This window comes from Sparus aurata, chromosome 10 (genome assembly GCF_900880675.1).
Source record: "Sparus aurata chromosome 10, fSpaAur1.1, whole genome shotgun sequence".
Taxonomy (NCBI): Eukaryota; Metazoa; Chordata; class Actinopteri; order Spariformes; family Sparidae; genus Sparus; species Sparus aurata.
Genome location: NC_044196.1, coordinates 20,885,638 through 20,903,271, shown reverse-complemented (window position 1 = coordinate 20,903,271; position 17,634 = coordinate 20,885,638). Strand labels below are relative to the sequence as shown.

Below are 17,634 nucleotides of genomic sequence, written 5' to 3'. Positions count from 1 at the left end.
TTCTCTGTATTCCTTGACAAGGGTCACTTTTAGAGATTTTAGACATGTGTTGTGTGTCTTTTCTTTTACTTTCATGGTTCATTTTGTTTAAACTTAGAGATAAGGATTTGCATCTTGATTAATAGACATAAAAAAGAAAAGCTACAGGTTGGGAATCACTCAGCTCCATTATTACTATGAATGTGGCTTTGGGTTAAAGTAAATCATTAAAAGGGCAATATATAAGGATTTTAGTTTCATACATAAAACAATAACTAAAATTATCAGCAGAACGTGAATAAATAGTTCTTCTGACATTGTGATGTCTATGTATTATGGAGATTTCTACTTAAGTTAGCATGTCTATTATTATTATTATTACTATGATGATGATTATTATTATTATTATTATCATCATCATATCAATATTGCATTTTTTTTATATCAAAATTGTGTTAAATAGTGGCAGGCTGTATCATGACTTGGCAGTATGTATAGTAAAAAATCAATAATAAATAAGCCTCACATTTGCCACATGCAAGAAATAATGCACATAGTAATTCACCTATCATCATAATTCAATTAAACAATATACAGGCTGTTATTCTACTCTATTTTGTACACTTTCTAAATTAGTTTCTGTGTTGCTCCAGAGTATTTCGACACTGTGGTACAGCATTGTTGTTGTTGTCATCAGTTATTTACAATCAGCTGACCGCCTCTCTCTGCGCATGCGCGCTGTGGAGCGGCAGATGCTTTTCAGGCTAAAAGGCGCGGCTGAGAGTGAGCAGCAGCAGAGTCACTACAGCAGGTAGAGGAAAGGTGAGCCCCGCCACAGCCACAGGTAAGAGTTAAGAGGATAAAACAAGTGTTTTTACACGACTTTAGAGACTTTAGAGCGGTTTTATTTGGAGACGACACTCACTGACAGGCGCCAGAGAGCTGAGTGTGTGCCGGGGCGGGGTGGAGAGCAGTCAGCAGGTTCAAATTAAAAAGGCGAGGTTATCTTGTCAGGACGGACGGCATTTGTTTAGCAGCGTTTTACCAAAGTGTCTCAGCCTGCATCTGACTGTTGCTGTTTAAAACTTAACGTTAACCTGTTGAAAGTGCTCCAAAGTCCGTTTTTTATTCCCCTGTTATAAGTTTTTTTATTCAGGATAAATCGTGTCATTCAACTTTCAGTCATATAAAATGCAACCGAAACAATTGACATTCCTTCATTTCTGCCTTTCTGCTGTCAAAGCGCACAGGTTGACTCTTGCTGCTGCTCTTCCTGTATTATTAATCAAACTGGCTATGTAGGGAATGCAGCCAAACCTCTTTGCTTTTAATCTGAGAGGCACTTCATCTCAAAGTGAATGTACTAGTGTGTGTGTGTGTGTGTGTGTGTGTGAACATAAACTGGCTCATGAATACACAAAGTGAATTCAGTTTAGCTTGTAAAGGAGCAGCATTATAAAATTCACATGTACAGTAGGACACTCACAAGTGGCTTCCCTGCAAACATAAAGGGAAACCCCACCTGTGAAGTTTAAAAAGATGATGTCGTAGTGATGTCATCAGGGTTTTCACAGCTCAGGCTTGAGACTTTAAGCCAAAAGTCTTCATTACAAACAGGAGGTATAAACAGGAGTGTGACACAACTGGGAATCAGGAGGTAATTGGTCCGATTTAAAGACCATTTCTGGTTGCATTGTGGGAAATGTAGTAAATTGTAAATAAGTTTCATTTACAATATTTTATTATTACAAATTAAATGCTAATCTATTGACCCTTTGACTGTTTAGAGATGGGTAAAGCCATCTTAGATGAATTGATTAAAAGAATACTTCATAGATTTAGAATTGCTTTCCTGTGAATAGACTATATCTTGGTCTATATGAGGCTGTGGCTCAGGGGTAGAGTCAGCGTCTCATGGCGGCCAGTTAAAAGAAAAGAAAAGAACAACAACCTGATGTAGCAGAAGCTTGAAATGTATCTGAAACACAGCACTGTGCTGAATCTTCATCAAACATACTTAATTGAGCTACAAATTTAAGACACAAACGGCATAAATGTTCATAGATTTTAAAGGTTTAGTTCGGTATTGATTTCTGGACTAATAGATTGTTTTGTTTATAAAATATCAGATGCAAAGATCACATTTTCCCACAGCTGAAAGCGTGACCCCAAAAAAAGAAAGGCTCCAACAATAAATCGTTTATCAAATTAGTTGCGTATTGTGTTGAGTAATTGATTAATCGACAATTTATTTGAGCTTAAATTTGGACTTAAATATCATCCGAACACCAACCTCCATGTAGAACATTTTCACATGTTTACGTATTTATAACCTTTGTCTCAGTCACATTGCATGAAAACTCTTTTACTCCTCTTACATTTACGTTTGTTTTTTTTTTATTCTTGTACAACGCTATTGTACACTTCTGTCTCAGCTCTTCATCTTTCTGTCTAGGTTGGAGTCCTCTTTCATAATGTCAAACACTAGGCTCGTTCGACAAATCCGCAATGCTCCTCAACTCCCAACACCAGCACTAGGTGAGTCACACGCCCCCCTGTCATTGTTCGATTTTGCTCGGATCACGTTTGTTCCGTCGTCGTAATATATTCTTTCTCGTCGCAGTGATCTCGAAGCTGGTTCTTTGTGCCATGCCCATTGCTGAGATTGTAATCGGTGAGTGAGAGAGTGATGCACATTTACAGGCATTTTAATCACGTTTGAAATGTCTCCAACTGTCTGCACTTGTGGATGGTTTATTTCCTGAATGTTGTGAGATACAACGCAACGTTGTCACCCCCCTGTGTGCGTCCAACAGGTGCAATACATCTGAATGACTGTCCGCGGAAGCACTTCATCCCCATCTATCTGATCGTGCTGGGAGCCTTCGGCCTGATGCTGGCGGTGCTCTCCTGCCTCCCGTGCGCTCAAGAACCCAAAGACAGCACGACCAACCCGCTCAGCCGACTCTGCGCAACCTGGAACTCGCTGGTATCCCTCTTCCTCTTCTGCTGGTTCATTTGTGGTGAGTTTAGACTCATGAGCGGGCAACGCAGAAGGGAAGCATGACCAAGGGTTGTGACATTTAGCCCATTTAATATCACAACACAGCCGAGTGGAAAATGCTTTCTGATTGTTTGCGCTTCCTGGGTGTGTGTGTTTGGTTTGTGATACCTCAAACAAAAATCTGGCCATCAATAAAACCGCTGACTTAAGTTCACACCAGTCTGATCAAATATTAACTTTTCTCACTGTAACAGCCTCCAGAAACGTTACGTAAAATCTTTCACCAACATGATGCTGTAATAACAAGCAGGGTTTTTACTCCCATTTCCTGTCAGACCTCAGACTTTTTTCACATGTAATTGGTTGTTTTGGTTGTGTGGTTTGATTTATGTTTTAGCATTTTATTTATGTAGGATAATTTCATATTTTTTGCAATAATATTGCATAAATATTGCATTTATTTCTGGGACAATAAATAGTTCCACAAAAAGTAGTTACCGCTCACTGGCCGCTAACAGCTAACTAGCTCTCCTCCTGTCAATATCAATGCGGATTCTCGTAATGTCTTGTGCTGAGAGGCCAGCCAAGTGATTATAACTAGAGAAGTCACTGTGTTAACAGCATGAGAAGACACATTCCGAGTGAGAAGTAGTCCGTTCAATTCAACATTTGGAGTTGTCTGTATATTTTTCTGTTGCCCGATTGGGAAGATGAAGCCTTGCTGTTTTTGTTTGAGCCCTGCAGTGTGGGAGTTTTCTGTTTAGAGGAACAGGAAGCGCTTTGGATGAGTTTTGTTGACTGAGACACAAGTTTATTGAGATAATGAGAAATTATTTGTGACGTTATGTCAAGTTAGCATACTAACATACTAAATCTTTTATTTTTTTCGCCGACAGAGACAGGCAGCTGCTTCACCATGCTTACATTGTTTTGACGGGGGAGCTCAGTCTGTGGGGAGGGGGGCAGCGGCGATTTGTTGTGCAACCCAGATTTGCTTCCCTCCATGCAGTTTTCCTCAGGCACACGTTCCTCTTCCACACAGAAACAGCATTTCAGTGAAATTATTTCAAATTCCGCAAGATTCCGCTTTAAAAAATAGATTCTGTTTTAATTGGCCAATTCCACGATTCCGTCCAAGATTCCGTGATCGCGGAAATCAAAGGGCCCTACTAATTAGACTGTAGTAGTTTAACCTCTGAGTACCTAATAAACTGGCAAGTTAGCAGCTAGCTAACATTGCTAACGAAATCAGCCATTGTTATGACTACTAACTACCAAGACCCTTGATGCTGACGAAACACAGATACCACTTGATTGTCATACCCATTTTGTTAGAAACTGGAACCAACTGTCGGCATTCACACAGATATAAACAAAACGTCCATTGCGTCCATTTGTCGGTTTTTCAACTGGAGTTTCTCCAGGCGGAGAATAGACACACTGTAAAGCTAGACTATCTTGACACCATCGTTTATCAGCCAAAGTGAAGATGTGAATCTGATGTTTTCCTTGGTTTCTTTTCTGTCCAGGTAATGTGTGGATCTACTCGATTTACAAACCAAACTTCGACAAGAACACAACAGCTACGGATCCGTACTGTGACAGGACGCTCTACCTGTTTGCCTTCTGGGTCACCACCCTCGTCTACATCCTCTTCGGTGTGTTCCTGGTAGGCGGCTGCCTCGTCCTCGTCTGCTTCTACCTGTGTGGCCGAGCCGACGCTGACGACAATGTCTAGAGACAAACTAGTCAAAGAGGAGGCGGGATGCATCTCATGGGGCTTCACGCCATGAGTTGGCTGCTGAGGCTGTTCTTCTGTTGAACATGTACAAAGACCCAAGTCGTACTTCTTGTTCTACCCACCCCAGTCTGACCTTTGAGGGTAAGGGAAGGACATTAGAGGGTTGAATGAATCCTTGTAGTCTGCCAAATTAAAGGGACAGTTCAATCCAGAATCAAAAATACATATTTCAACTTTTTTCCTTTAGTGCTAGCTCCTTTCTAGAAATCGTTACGCGGTTACTCAAGAAAATTCACACACTGTGTCATGAGCAGTTTCATGTCAAAACTATTGTCTTTTCTACGGAGCTACACCTGCCTAATGTATCACTGTGTAAACGTGAGTGACCAGGTCATGATGTTGTTGGTTTTCTTTTTTAGATGTATTCTTTTGCCACTTTGAATGCTGCAGCTCGAGTGCCATTTAGTTCCATTACATTCGAGTGTAGGCAGACATCTATACAGCCGATACCTCCAAACTCACACTAGAATAATCCAGATGGGTAAATGGCACTACAGGTCAGATATTGGGATGAACTGTCCCTTTAATGTTTCATACTTTGCAACAAAGGACTAATACGTCACAGTCCCAGTAGCTACATGCTGAACCCTGGAGATGCTGTAGATTTTAGCACTGGTTATAAATCATGTCTGTAACTGTTGTCTCAATGCTGAAAGATGAATACCATTGTTTACAGGTTGAGTCAGGAATTGGGCTTAATTTTGTACATCATAAAGTGATTAATTTTGACCCGTAGTTACTTAAATGCTCATGTTTGTTGATATTTTATGTCATGAAAGCGCTCTATGAAACTGAAGACTCTAATTTATCAATCAGACTACAGATTTTCTGCTATGCACTTTACCAGAAAATAATGTCTTTTGTCTAAAGCCCATACAAACAGAATTCAATGACGTCTCATGCAGTGCTTTGGTATGGACACTTTTGATGGTTTACCCACTGTTTAATTACAACACTAAACTTAGTTTACAGATCAAACTATCGGATGAGTTCCATTGCTATTAGTGTATACTAAATATTGCTTTTACTTGCTATTACTTTAATCAACATGCAGTCAGAATTTTTTCTATTTTTTTTTTCATCTTAAGAATAGAAAAGGGAATCGCGTAGAAATGTGGTATGTGGGAACTCATTAATAACAGGAAATGTGATTTTGTGTCCAGCAGACAGTTGATAGTGCATGGTGTCAGAAACTGCCTGTCTGACCACAAGACATGCTTTACCTCACGTTGAACATGAGGTCTGAGGAATATTGAAAGAAATTAGGGGAAGATCATCACAATGATATTCTCCTGATATTGAAAGAAATTAGTGGAAGTGATCTCTATATGAAACTAAAATAGCTATTTGATAGCTCTTCTTGCCAAATAATCATTAGTAAGATGGGTGAAAGCAGCATCGTGTAACTTTTACCTTAACATAACAATTGTTTTGATGGAACACATGTGGGAAAGGTGCACACGTTTGGTTACAGAGCATGATTTATTATGAGAAGCATGGAAAGACTACAAAAATAAAAATCACAAACCACCTACTGTGACACTTATTTTGATGAAACTCAACTCTACGAAGCTGGCTGATGGACAGATAGCTTGCGGCTTAAGTAACTGCTAACTGCTGCTAAGTGTAGCTGCTGTAAGCTTGGTTAGCTGCACGGCCATTGGCTAGTAAGCTCAGTTAGCCATGAAGCCATGATTTATGAAGTTTCCTTAAGGACAGCTTGCTTTACTTGTTGCTAAAGTTACCACTAACCGCTGCTCACTGTAGCTGCTTGAAGCTTAGTTAACTGTGCAGCTAGCTGATTTGGCTGTAATTTACCACTCCTATGGCTGCATGGCTAAATGTAGCTGCTGTTAGCTAGTTAGCTCAGTTAGCCATGCATCTGTGATTTACAGCTTCCTGTTGGAGAGATAGCTGTACTTGTCGATCAAGTAACCACTAACTACTGTTGACTCTAGCTGCTGTAAGCTTAGTTAGCTGTGCAGCTTGATCTGATTTGGCTCAAATTTAGCCTACCTCTCCTACGGCTACATGGCTGACTCTAGCTAGTTAGCTCAGTTAGCTGTGCAGCCATGTACAGTTTCCTGATGGACTAATAACTTGTTGCTTAAGTAACCACTAGCCGCAGCTGCTGTAAACTCAGTTAGCTTTTTCAGCTAGCTAATATTGGCTTTAATTTACCTCTTCTCCCACTGCAAAGTCAAATGTAGCTACCTTTAGCTAGTTAGCTCAGTTGGAAGTGCAGCAAGCTGACTTGGCTGTGTTTAAACCTTCTCGTGCTGCGGAAATATTCTCCATCCATTCGTTTTCCACCTGTCCAGTAGCGGCCCTCTGGGAGTTCTCGCCATCTCTAACCACATGATCTCCACACCCACCTGCACACCCTGCCCCACATTAGTCACACAGCCGCCTACAAACTTTGCCAGATCAACATTTGTGAAACAAAATCTCAACTCAGCCCTAGTTCTCATTATCCGCCTTCTGTTTGCTTTTGCCTATCTGATGGTTCTCTGGTTTGTTTGCTCTGTTGAACATCATCCAAAGTAAACTCCTTTTAGCTCTTAACTGCTTTGTATCTTGAGTCTTGCAATTGAGGCCTCTGATCTGATCTCTGATCTCTCTGAGAAACAAGAAAATATTAGATTTCATTAAAATGTGTCCCTTTTTCAGTCTCACTGGGATTGTTGAGGAAGGACATTATATATTGAAACAAAAGTTTGTTTCGGTCATATTGAAGTTGTAAGTCAAGACCAAAGACGGTAGGATCAAACTTAAAAAACAGGTTATAGAGTGTATGAAAATGAAAGTGAATCATGAATGCTGTGTTATTTTGACGTAATTAACATTGTAATGGAACGGATGGGGAACAGAAAAAAGGGAGTTGCATTAGGAAGCTGAGCCCACACACCTCCTCTGAACTGTCTTTAACCTGCAGATGTCTCAACGTATCATCACAATTAGTTTCCCTTCTAGCCATCAGGGAGGAGATACACCGAGGAGACACTCTTACACAGAATAAGGTAAAACATGTCCTGCTACAGTTACAGGTCATTATTTATTGTTTGTAAATGTGCAGGATTAACCACCTTTTTGATTAAACATAATATTAGTTTACTGCACTTTTTAATTTATCAGATTACGTTACTGGTATCTGCTGATACCATTCTTGCAGTTAAAATAAGCGAAATGACAGTTATTTTCAGGGAAGTAGGCCACAGTTTGTATATTAGTGGCGTCATTTCACAATCAAATTTTGAATAAAGAGCACATCTTGTGAAATGCCGCCCCTGTGTCAGTTTTTCAGTGTGCAGGCTGGATTTTCTCATGTCTTTCTCTCTTGGTAGGTTCGGCTTCATTGTAACAGACGATGTCAGACAGTAACAGATACAGCCGCACACTTCCTAGCCCAGTAAATGGTGAGAGACAGCGATGTGCAAAAGTCATGCACATATTAGATTGATGTCATCAGAGCCATTATGTGTTGATTCATTAAAATAAATTGAAATATTCCATCTGTCTTCCTTCAGGGTGTATCAAGGTGATTCTGTTTGTCATGCCTTTTGCTGAGTTTGCAATAGGTAGGTGATTTGTGCGTTCACTCATGGTGTATTTGTTTTATTAAAGCAACTTTTGGCATATCAGACAACAAGAATAAAAGAGATGTGATTAATGCAAAATAAGTCGGGTGATGTGATACACAGCTTGCACTTTGTCCTACAGGAGCAATTTACCAGCGTGACTGCCCCAGGCAGCCCTACGTCCCCATCTACCTGTTGGTGACAGGAGTCGTCACCATTATGTTGGCCGTACTCAGCATCCTGCCCAGTTATGCCTACTTCGGAAATCACAGTGTGATTTGGAAGGGCCTCGTCTCGCTCTTCTTCTTTCGGCTGGTTCATAGCTGGTAAGCCAAACTCTCTAAACTGTAATACAGGTAGTTCAAGCTCAAGTCAATATCAGCAATCAGTAAAAATGGCTGTTAAGTGAAAGGTATTGCTTGCAGCTTTTCAGCCCCTTTTGGCACATTGTTTTAGTTCTAGGCCTTTACCAAAACTGTCCTAACTGGTCAACAACATGTCTGCTCGACACTTAAAGGCAACTGCCTGCTAACGTGTTAGCCACTACAAGTTTATAAGGCAATACTGTGCCGGGGCTGCAAGCTCTTCTTCCCTTTAGTGGTGCAGTTTGTAAGAATTGGCCTCCTGGCAAATTCACACTCAAAACAAAAAAAGGGGGCAGCATATCACTTGAGTAACTGCTAACTGTAGCTGCCTTTAGCTGGTTAGCTGTTAACAATTCAGTCAGGTGGTCTGAACTGGGAGCTTGTGGACCAGGGGAGTGTTGGTTTAAAAACAGCTAAAACAGGAGGATGGGCTACGGCTAGCTGGTTAGCATGCTAACTTCAGTAGATGTCTCTGAAACACAATACATAGACATTATAATACAGAAACTGCGATTTTTTTCACATTGTGTTGACAATTTAAGTTATTTTTTTAATGTTATCAACTACGTTTTTAACATATAGCCCCTTTAAGAAAATAACTTTGAAGATCTTGCGTGTATAATTAAGTGGCGTCTAGTGGTGAGGTTGCAGATTGCAGCCATCTGAACACCCCTCATCTCACCCTACACTACGGTGGCTGCTGTAAAATTCTAAAAATGCTGTAGGCTCTCTCTAGAGCCAGTATTTGGTTTGTCTTTCCTGGGCTACTGTAGAAACACGGCGGAATAAGTTGAGGAGGTACCGCTCCCTCTATAAAAGGCTAATTTGATGGAAATGAAAACATAATTCTTTAGTTTCAATCATAATAATGAGTACTATTTTATATTTGGATTAAATGACGTGTCATGTGAATGGTATCACTCATAGTGACGTACCTTCAAGGAAAAGTGTCTTGTGCATCATAATTCTGCATAATTTCCAAACACAGCTGTTCCTGCACAAACAACTCTAATAAACCCTCTGTATAGTACCTGCCTAGCACCAAATGGCTAGGTTAGCAGCTAGCTGGTAAACATAGTCGAAAATTTAATTAAAGCACCAGATAGTTACCCTCTGGAGGTGGTGGAGACCAAAGCAGAGCGAAAAGAGATTGAAGAATCAAAGTGAATGCTTCTGTTGTTTCTTCACACAAAGCTAACAAGCTAAAATCGGTATTTGTGTCACAGTGATGTACTGTAAATAGGTTAACTTCTGTGAAAAGTTATTATCATTTTCTTCATCTCTAGGTAATGTGTGGATTTACTCCATCTATGAACCCAACTACAATAAGACGGTTAGCACTGAAAACTACTGCAACAAGACACTTTACCTGTTTGCCTTCTGGACCATCAACCTCAACTACATCCTGTTAGGCCTCCCCCTTCTCTACACCTGTTGCTCATGGCTTTGCATGTGTGGTGAAGACAACAATTAATATATAGAGAAGTGGGTGGATTTAATGGTGTTGAATATACCAATATACATCTTGTGTACATTTAACTGAGGGTTTGTCAACAGATTTCTTTCATAAAAATACTGCAAAAAGCAGATCCTTAAATCACTTTGAGCGCAAGCATGACATGATTTATTAGTTTATAACATTTTTGTTCTTTGTATAAATTTGTATTATTGCAGCTAACCCATGCAGTACCTAAATAGAATACAATATATTGTTAAGTTGATTAATAACATAAGGAAATATTTAATCATCTGAGTCCTACAATATAACTGAATGGAAGCCTAATGCTGCCATTCCAGAAAAAGAAGAAATGGTATCCAGGTCATGTTGTAAAATGAGAAAGTTTATTGTTGTAATAATATGTTTTCATGTTATATCAAGATATATAACACATTAATATCATGTTATAGCAAAACACTTTTCTCTTTTCGTACGGTTTATTGTGTTATGTTTCACATTTTAAGATGGTGACCTATTGTTGTAACACAAAGCATTTTATGTTAACAAGATGTTTTCAAGTCAGAACAAGATATTTTCACGTTATATTATCAAATTATACCGTGACATATTTATAACAATATAAGTTATCATGTTGCAACCTGAAACATTTTATGTTACAACACATCAAAAGAATGTGTCTTTTGACAGTTCCATCCCTACGCTTCTTGTCAACGTAGGGATGGAACAATTTTTTATTGAGGATCGCAATAAATAGCTAAATAAATTGATAGTGGTACGTTTTCATTTTTTGAATAATCGTGAATATCCTTGCATGAATGATTTGAAAAAGCTATCTAGTTCGCTGATGTACTGTCCTGTATTGATTTACTCATTTACTCGCCTGCCACCATGGCTGAAGGGGTGGCGACACAACAACAATTTGAATCAAATGTGAGTAATAACTTAATGATTCTTTATGATTTACTTATTTAAGATTCTTAGATTGTTTATCAATAAAAAAAGAAGTGTGTTCTATCTGTGATACATTAAAAATATCTGTTTCCAAACAAAACAAATGGTAAAGTGACTGGATTGTGTTTCGGTGAAATTGTTGGAGTTTTAAGAATATTTTGATAAATATCAGGATAACACAGAGAATCGAATAATAGTTATGTCATGTGAAAACATGACACATTTGAACACAAAGTTATCGCAATATAAACTCAAAACTTCATTTTATAATGTGTCATTGATCTGAATTTTTTTTCTGGCATGGCAGTAATAGGCTGCCGTACATATGATGCCATCTTTCAGTATCTGAATCTGACAGGTTTAAACGCTTGATGTTCTGAGGGGCACATTCAACCACTTTCTCATTTCTTCTCTTTCTTGGCTTTGCTCGTCTGTTCCGCTTGTTTTTCTGTCTGTGGTGGAGTTGCAGCAGTGTCTCGTGTGATAGGCTGTGGTCTTTGCTTACTTTCATTTTCAGGAAACTATAACCCTAGTTCTCTGATCTGTATCTGTGGTAACTTTTATAACGCTGCACGGCAACACACAAACAGTCAGAGCTTGTCATCTGAATCTGTCAGCTGGTGAGTACAGAACATACAGGCTTTTACACTGTCCATGCAGTTAACTCAAGCTCAACTTATAAAATGTTTTACTTGCGTCATTGTTCATGTTCAGAGGGCAGTCAACATGCCAAGTGACGAATATACCAGGCAGGCTTCTATTCTAGACTGCTGCATTTTCATATATAAAAGTAAAATGAACCAATAAGTGATCGATTAGAAATGACAAAGATAAATAGCCTCTTACTTACTACTTTCCTGTAAGGGGAGGGTTTGCTGTGAACTGCGTTACATTATCAAGTGAAAGAAGTTTAATAAATAAATGACTGAATCTTTTCTAACAAGATAAAAATGCATCCTTTTTAAACTACATTTTGATGAATACAAATAGAATAAAAAAATAGATGATTTACTCCTGGAAAAGATAACACAATTACTACTTTTTTGTAAGGTGGTTGATGAGAGACTAACTGTTATCTGTGGTGAGCTGAGTCAGGAAGCCTAAATAAATAATTAATTAAATGATTGACGCTATTGTTTTAATAGAAAGGGAAGTTAACGTTAGCATCAACAAGCAGGATGTTAGCACAGGAAGTGGAGAAATACACAGTTTGTTCTGGGGCAAAAGCCCATTCCTTTCATATTGAGCCAGAGCCACACAAAAAGGTAACACATGACCTACCTTAAACTATCACATAATGTATTGCAATTTTATTACTAATTGTTTTCACATTTGCAGAATGTATGATATTTTTCTGCGTATTCTGTACTGCATAAGATAAAAAATGTATCCAGAGGGAAACTGTGGTGCAGAATTTGGACTGCACAACAAGGTCATGGGTTTCTGGAAACAGATTGACTGCGCCAACTACGAAGTCCTCACCTTGTAAAGTTGAGTGAAGTCCTTCAAGGTCATGCCTGCAATTTTGACCCTGCAGTCTATTTCTGCTTTTGAGAGTTAGCGGTCTGTATCAGCAGGACAAAAAAGAAAATGTGAGAGGAGATTCATTATAATTAGGTTACAGTGATGTTTGCACTCAACAATAGTAATCAAATAGTAATTTTGATTGTTCTAAAAGTATTTGTGCAGCCCTAGGGAAAATATATTACAATGAATAGAAATTGAAGTTGCATTTAAGTATAAATAAATTCATACTAACTTTGCACATATAAAATAGTCCAAAACAATTGCTTAGGTGAAAAAACAGCCTATTCAAAACACCAAAATAGATTAAAAAACTGTATTAAACTATTTATAGCTGGACTTCTCAATGGCTACATGATACAAAAATCACCAGGAAGCTGGCATGGGTCACATCACATCACTCATTGGATATTGTAGGCTTTAAGGCAGATTAAGAAGCTCATGTCTTCTCAGATGAGCTGTCATTCACTGCTTGCCAACTCAGGATCTCGGGTGTTGAAGATATCATCATTTAATAACAGTATTTGATGGAGATCTGATGCACAGCTATTATTTTTATAAATTTTGCTGCAGAAAGTAGAGTCATCTCTGGGCCTTCAGGTGTTCTCACCTGCTGAATGGAAAGAGGTGACAGTGGGAGTTTTCAAAACCTATTCCTTCTGTCTCAGTTTTGTTTGTCTCATCGTAGGTTAAATCCATCATCCCCTAAATGATGCCGGAGGGTATCAGACGTCAACGCAGCAGCTGTCCAGCAGTAACACTTTGTAGGAGATAATGATGCATTTCTGATGATTGCATGATACATTCTTTCAAAAGTGTCAATGAAAACTACATGTGGTATGTATTGTCATTTCTGAAATATTAACCCTTTTTTTTTTTTTTTTTTACTACAGGTTGTGTTGGAGTGATTTTCTTCATTCTACTCATCACTCAAGCAGGAGTTGGTAAGTGCCAGATGTAGTTACTGGATGTGTTCAGATTGTATGAGACAGGTGAAGTGATACTCCTCTTTGTCCTTGAATCAAAACAGGATATAGCTACAAAAATTACTGTGAAGATATTCCCTTCATCCCCATCTATTTGATGGTATTTGGAGGCGGCATCCTGGTGTTCTGCTGCAGAAAGGAGTGCAGCATCATTATCGCTGTTTTCTTTTTCTTCTGGTTCATCGTTGGTAAGGGACTGTACTAAAGTTATTTTTCATGTAAATTTGGTCTATTAATATTCAAGCTCAACCATTTGTTATGATTGCTAAAAAAATTTAAAAATCTAATTTTATTTCTGATTTGGTGGTTATTGTAAAAAAAAAAACTATTATTCTACGAAACCGATCAGAGATGGTGTAGGAAAATAAGTGGGATCCATACTAACATGTTGTTAGCTGTTTTCCAAGAGCAAAACCTGGCAAGAAAACCCCATCAGTCCTATATTCCTCTCACCAAACAAGCCTCTGGCTTTTTGGTGGCTGTGTTGTGCTTTATTCCAGCCCAACTGTGTTTGCTGGAAGCTGGCAGTCTGGGGCAGAGTCATTATCTGTGACTCTACGGTTAGAGGATGGGGTGTAATGTACATTCCGCGGAATTGGCTGCTACCTCTTTTTACAAGAAACACCTTACAAGGGTGAAACAAATTGCACTCCATTAGCTGTTTCATGGAAACTTAAACAGATCATTATGAGACTATTGTCGATCTTCTCAAGTATGAGTATTTTTGAAAAAGTCAAACTATTCCTTTGGTTGTTTTTCCAGGTAATGTGTTCATCTTCCGTTCTTTCAACGACTTCAAAGAAGGCAAGCTCTACTGTGACCAGACACTCTACTTGTTTGCCTTTGTGATCACCATCGTAACCTATGCCCTATTATTTGTACTCTGTTGCGCCTGTGTGAGTGACAAAGAAGAGTCTAATGATGTGCCAGTTTGAATGAAAAGGAAAGCCAGAAGATCACAGTCTGTGTGGTTGGTGGATTTCATGACATCAATGTTTTAATGCATGTCTTACATTCAATACATGTTTATATTAAAATAACCTTTCACAAGAGTGTTATGTTTGACTATTACATCACATCATACATTAGATTCATAATATCTTCATTTATTTATGTAAAGTTACTTGCTTTCAGAGTCAGGGCTGAAAATCTGTTAATGATGTAAAATCTAATGTCATTGACAAATGATGGCTGCATGAAGCTGGAGGGGCTGAAAAGGCCACTGCCCTGTCTGTCAAATACCAGAGGAGCTGAATGGATACATCATCGGACAAATATCATTCAAAAATACCAACAGCCAAAATGATGCTCCTCTTTTATATACTTTTTTAATGCTATTGTCATCATTTATACCAAAAAATAGAAACCAAAACAAAGAAAAAAAAAATCAAAGAATGTCACAATTGTATCCCTTTTATTTCAACTATTACTGCCTTTTATCCTTGGAATATAGCGATAAAATAAAGAATCATATCATCTGCATACACTCATTTCATGAATAAAAATAGGTATAAAACACTTTCTTTGTTAAAATGTGTCTGGTACAAACTGATATAGAAACATAAAAAATGTTGTTTCTGTCAAATATCTTTATATAAAAATAAACATTAAATTAATCATCCAAACCAAATAAATACTTGTCAAAATCGTTACAGGTTTACAGGATCATAATATATCAACTGGTGGAGGATTATATATGTATAAGAAGTAGCATATAGAAATATATGCACAACATCCAATCTGAAGCACAGGTAACCTACTTACCTCCAGTGAGGTTTTGTAAATAAAAAAAGCCTAACCGAATGTACAGATCCCATCTATTAGAGTTTCGCTAGAGACTGGAATGATAGCTGTCTGCTTTTAATGTATAAATAAATATTAAAGATTCCAAAATATTGAAATGGCAGAAAGGACTGGATTGGTTATAACCTACAGGGCTGAGAAAGAACAGGTAAAATTATGCAGGGTCAAAATGAATATATCTTTATTCTAAAGCAGCTATAAATCATGTTAAGTAATGTCTAATTTCCAGTATAGGCCTAAACAATGCTTTAGTGTTACAAGAAACTTTTGTTCAATACATTGTTTTTATCTTGTTATAATGCAAAATGTCTCACATTATAAAATGACTATTGCAGTGCCCATAGGAAATATGTATTCCTATAGAAAAGTGGATGGCTAAGTAGCTTTTTCATGGATGGCCAAATGAGGCTGTGTTTGAAGGTGAGACGTCAGGGATATTTACGTGTGTTGTGAAATCTGATATTCATGGGTAAAATTGGCCGTTTTTGACTATTTTTGATTTTGCCATTATATTTCACTGTAAAAACTATTTACTTGGAGTCATTATTTTCAGCACAACCTCACAAGTGTGACTGTACAGTTATTTTTTTATTTTGACATACTGTATTAACACAATGGACCTAAAATCACAAAAAAACATACATTCCGAGTAGAAAAAGTTAGATTTTTTTACTGTGAAAACCACAAATATGTTTAACAAACCACCATTTTTTATTACTTATAATGCAAATATAAATTGTTGTTTGCTAAATATGTGCATACATTTTAAGAATTTACAAAGTTATATGTAACTATTTACATTTAAATGCAGGCAATGCTCAGGTCTGCCTGAGCTCCTTCCAGCTGAATGAAGAGCTGCACTGCCTGCTCCACATTCAGCTGTCTCCTCATTGTTTTGACACATTAAACAAAAAAACGACTCCACTACACACTAAACACACTACACTAAACACTACATAACACATTAACTATACACTCCGAACACTCTAAATGTCACAAATCTCTCAACTCTCAATATCGCTGTCTCTATCGCTATCTCTACACCGACCGTCGTTGCCTGTCATTCATCCGCCTCCGTCCGTCCCACAACTTCCCCGTTCCTCAACAACCAAACTTGCTGCTTGGACACTTTCGTGACAAAAGCACGTTTTTACCATTTCTTCCTGCACCAGACACAAAGCAAACGTGACAACAATGTTCGAGAAAAAGCGTGGCGGACAATATTTACCCTAAGTCCGAACTCCTCAGACCCAAACAGACTCGGTCCGGACTCGTTTAGTCTCATTAATCCACAACAGTCAGTTTAGATGCACAGAACAGAACGGGAACGAACCGCCGGCAAAATCCCGGTCCAGCTCGCAGGTATAAATCCGCTTGTTTCTTAAGGTATGTTGTGGGTTTGAGCTCTGCAGTGATTGGCTCTGGTGCACACCTGACTGTGGTGGCTCCAGTGGACAATGCTCGCGGAATTTGTAAAGCATTTATGAAATAATTTATTGACGGTATCATTGCAGTCCAAACAAATCCGACGTTGCACACCCTTGAACCAAGCAGCAGCCATGTTGAAACTCTCAGGTCAGTCTGATCCTGATCCGCAGAGATATTTGAGGAACAGACAGACAGACACACACACACACACACACACACACACACACACACACACACACACACACACACACACACACACACACAGAGAGAGATTCCTTGCTTTTATAGAGAGATAAGTCATTGTTATAAGGTAAAACATTTCATGTTGTAACAAGATATTTTCAGGGTATATTTTCAAGGTATAGCGAGGCATTTCATGTTATAACATGTTATCATGTTATACATGACATTTCACATTATAGCTAGATAAATAGTAGCCTATATTGGGAAAAGTTTCTTGTTCTACAATTTAAGTTATGTTATAACTTGATACATGTTGTTATATGTCATCTTATAGAAATCTGTATGTCGTTACTATGTAAAACCACAATCTTTCACATTAATGTGTTGCTGATCCTTATTTAGTTTATTGGCCTGGCAGGAGTGCTGTACATGATGTCATCTTTCAGTATCTGACAGGTTTAAACACTGGGTGCTATATGGGCACATTTCAACCACTTTCTCCAGTTTTTTTGCTTCTTTTGTTCCATGTAGTTCTTGGATTTCTCGGCTTTACTCGTCTGTTCTGCTTGTTTC

At 38.3% G+C, this 17,634-nt stretch overlaps 2 protein-coding genes across 3 annotated transcripts; both read left to right on the top strand.

Moving 5' to 3' along the window:
* The first annotated feature begins 702 nt into the window (after positions 1 to 702).
* LOC115589048 (transmembrane protein 272) lies at positions 703 to 6,315 on the top strand. 2 transcript variants are annotated; one of them, XM_030429727.1, is made up of 5 exons: positions 703 to 823; positions 2,435 to 2,517; positions 2,603 to 2,653; positions 2,796 to 3,002; positions 4,513 to 6,315. In XM_030429727.1, the coding sequence occupies exons 2-5, from the start codon at positions 2,454 to 2,456 to the stop codon at positions 4,719 to 4,721; spliced, it is 531 nt and encodes a 176-aa protein (XP_030285587.1). In that variant the 5' UTR covers positions 703 to 823; positions 2,435 to 2,453; the 3' UTR covers positions 4,722 to 6,315. The 2 variants fall into 2 exon arrangements, with proteins under 2 accessions (XP_030285587.1, XP_030285588.1); XM_030429728.1 differs by having other exon boundaries at positions 723 to 823; positions 2,415 to 2,517.
* Positions 6,316 to 11,672: 5,357 nt separating this feature from the next.
* Positions 11,673 to 14,699, top strand: LOC115589216 (transmembrane protein 272-like). The gene is made up of 5 exons (XM_030429998.1): positions 11,673 to 11,757; positions 13,350 to 13,425; positions 13,555 to 13,605; positions 13,692 to 13,835; positions 14,410 to 14,699. The coding sequence occupies exons 2-5, from the start codon at positions 13,371 to 13,373 to the stop codon at positions 14,580 to 14,582; spliced, it is 423 nt and encodes a 140-aa protein (XP_030285858.1). The 5' UTR covers positions 11,673 to 11,757; positions 13,350 to 13,370; the 3' UTR covers positions 14,583 to 14,699.
* Positions 14,700 to 17,634: the final 2,935 nt, after the last annotated feature.

Bases quoted from the DNA above. Each gene is read 5' to 3' on its own strand.
- LOC115589048 (XM_030429727.1), top strand. From the start codon at position 2,454: ATGTCAAACACTAGGCTCGTTCGACAAATCCGCAATGCTCCTCAACTC. The intron at 2,518-2,602 runs GTGAGTCACACG...TTCTCGTCGCAG, and splicing joins ACTCCCAACACCAGCACTAG to TGATCTCGAAGCTGGTTCTT. The intron at 2,654-2,795 runs GTGAGTGAGAGA...TGCGTCCAACAG, and splicing joins CATTGCTGAGATTGTAATCG to GTGCAATACATCTGAATGAC.
- LOC115589216 (XM_030429998.1), top strand. From the start codon at position 13,371: ATGATGCCGGAGGGTATCAGACGTCAACGCAGCAGCTGTCCAGCAGTA. The intron at 13,606-13,691 runs GTAAGTGCCAGA...GAATCAAAACAG, and splicing joins CATCACTCAAGCAGGAGTTG to GATATAGCTACAAAAATTAC. The intron at 13,836-14,409 runs GTAAGGGACTGT...TTGTTTTTCCAG, and splicing joins TTTCTTCTGGTTCATCGTTG to GTAATGTGTTCATCTTCCGT.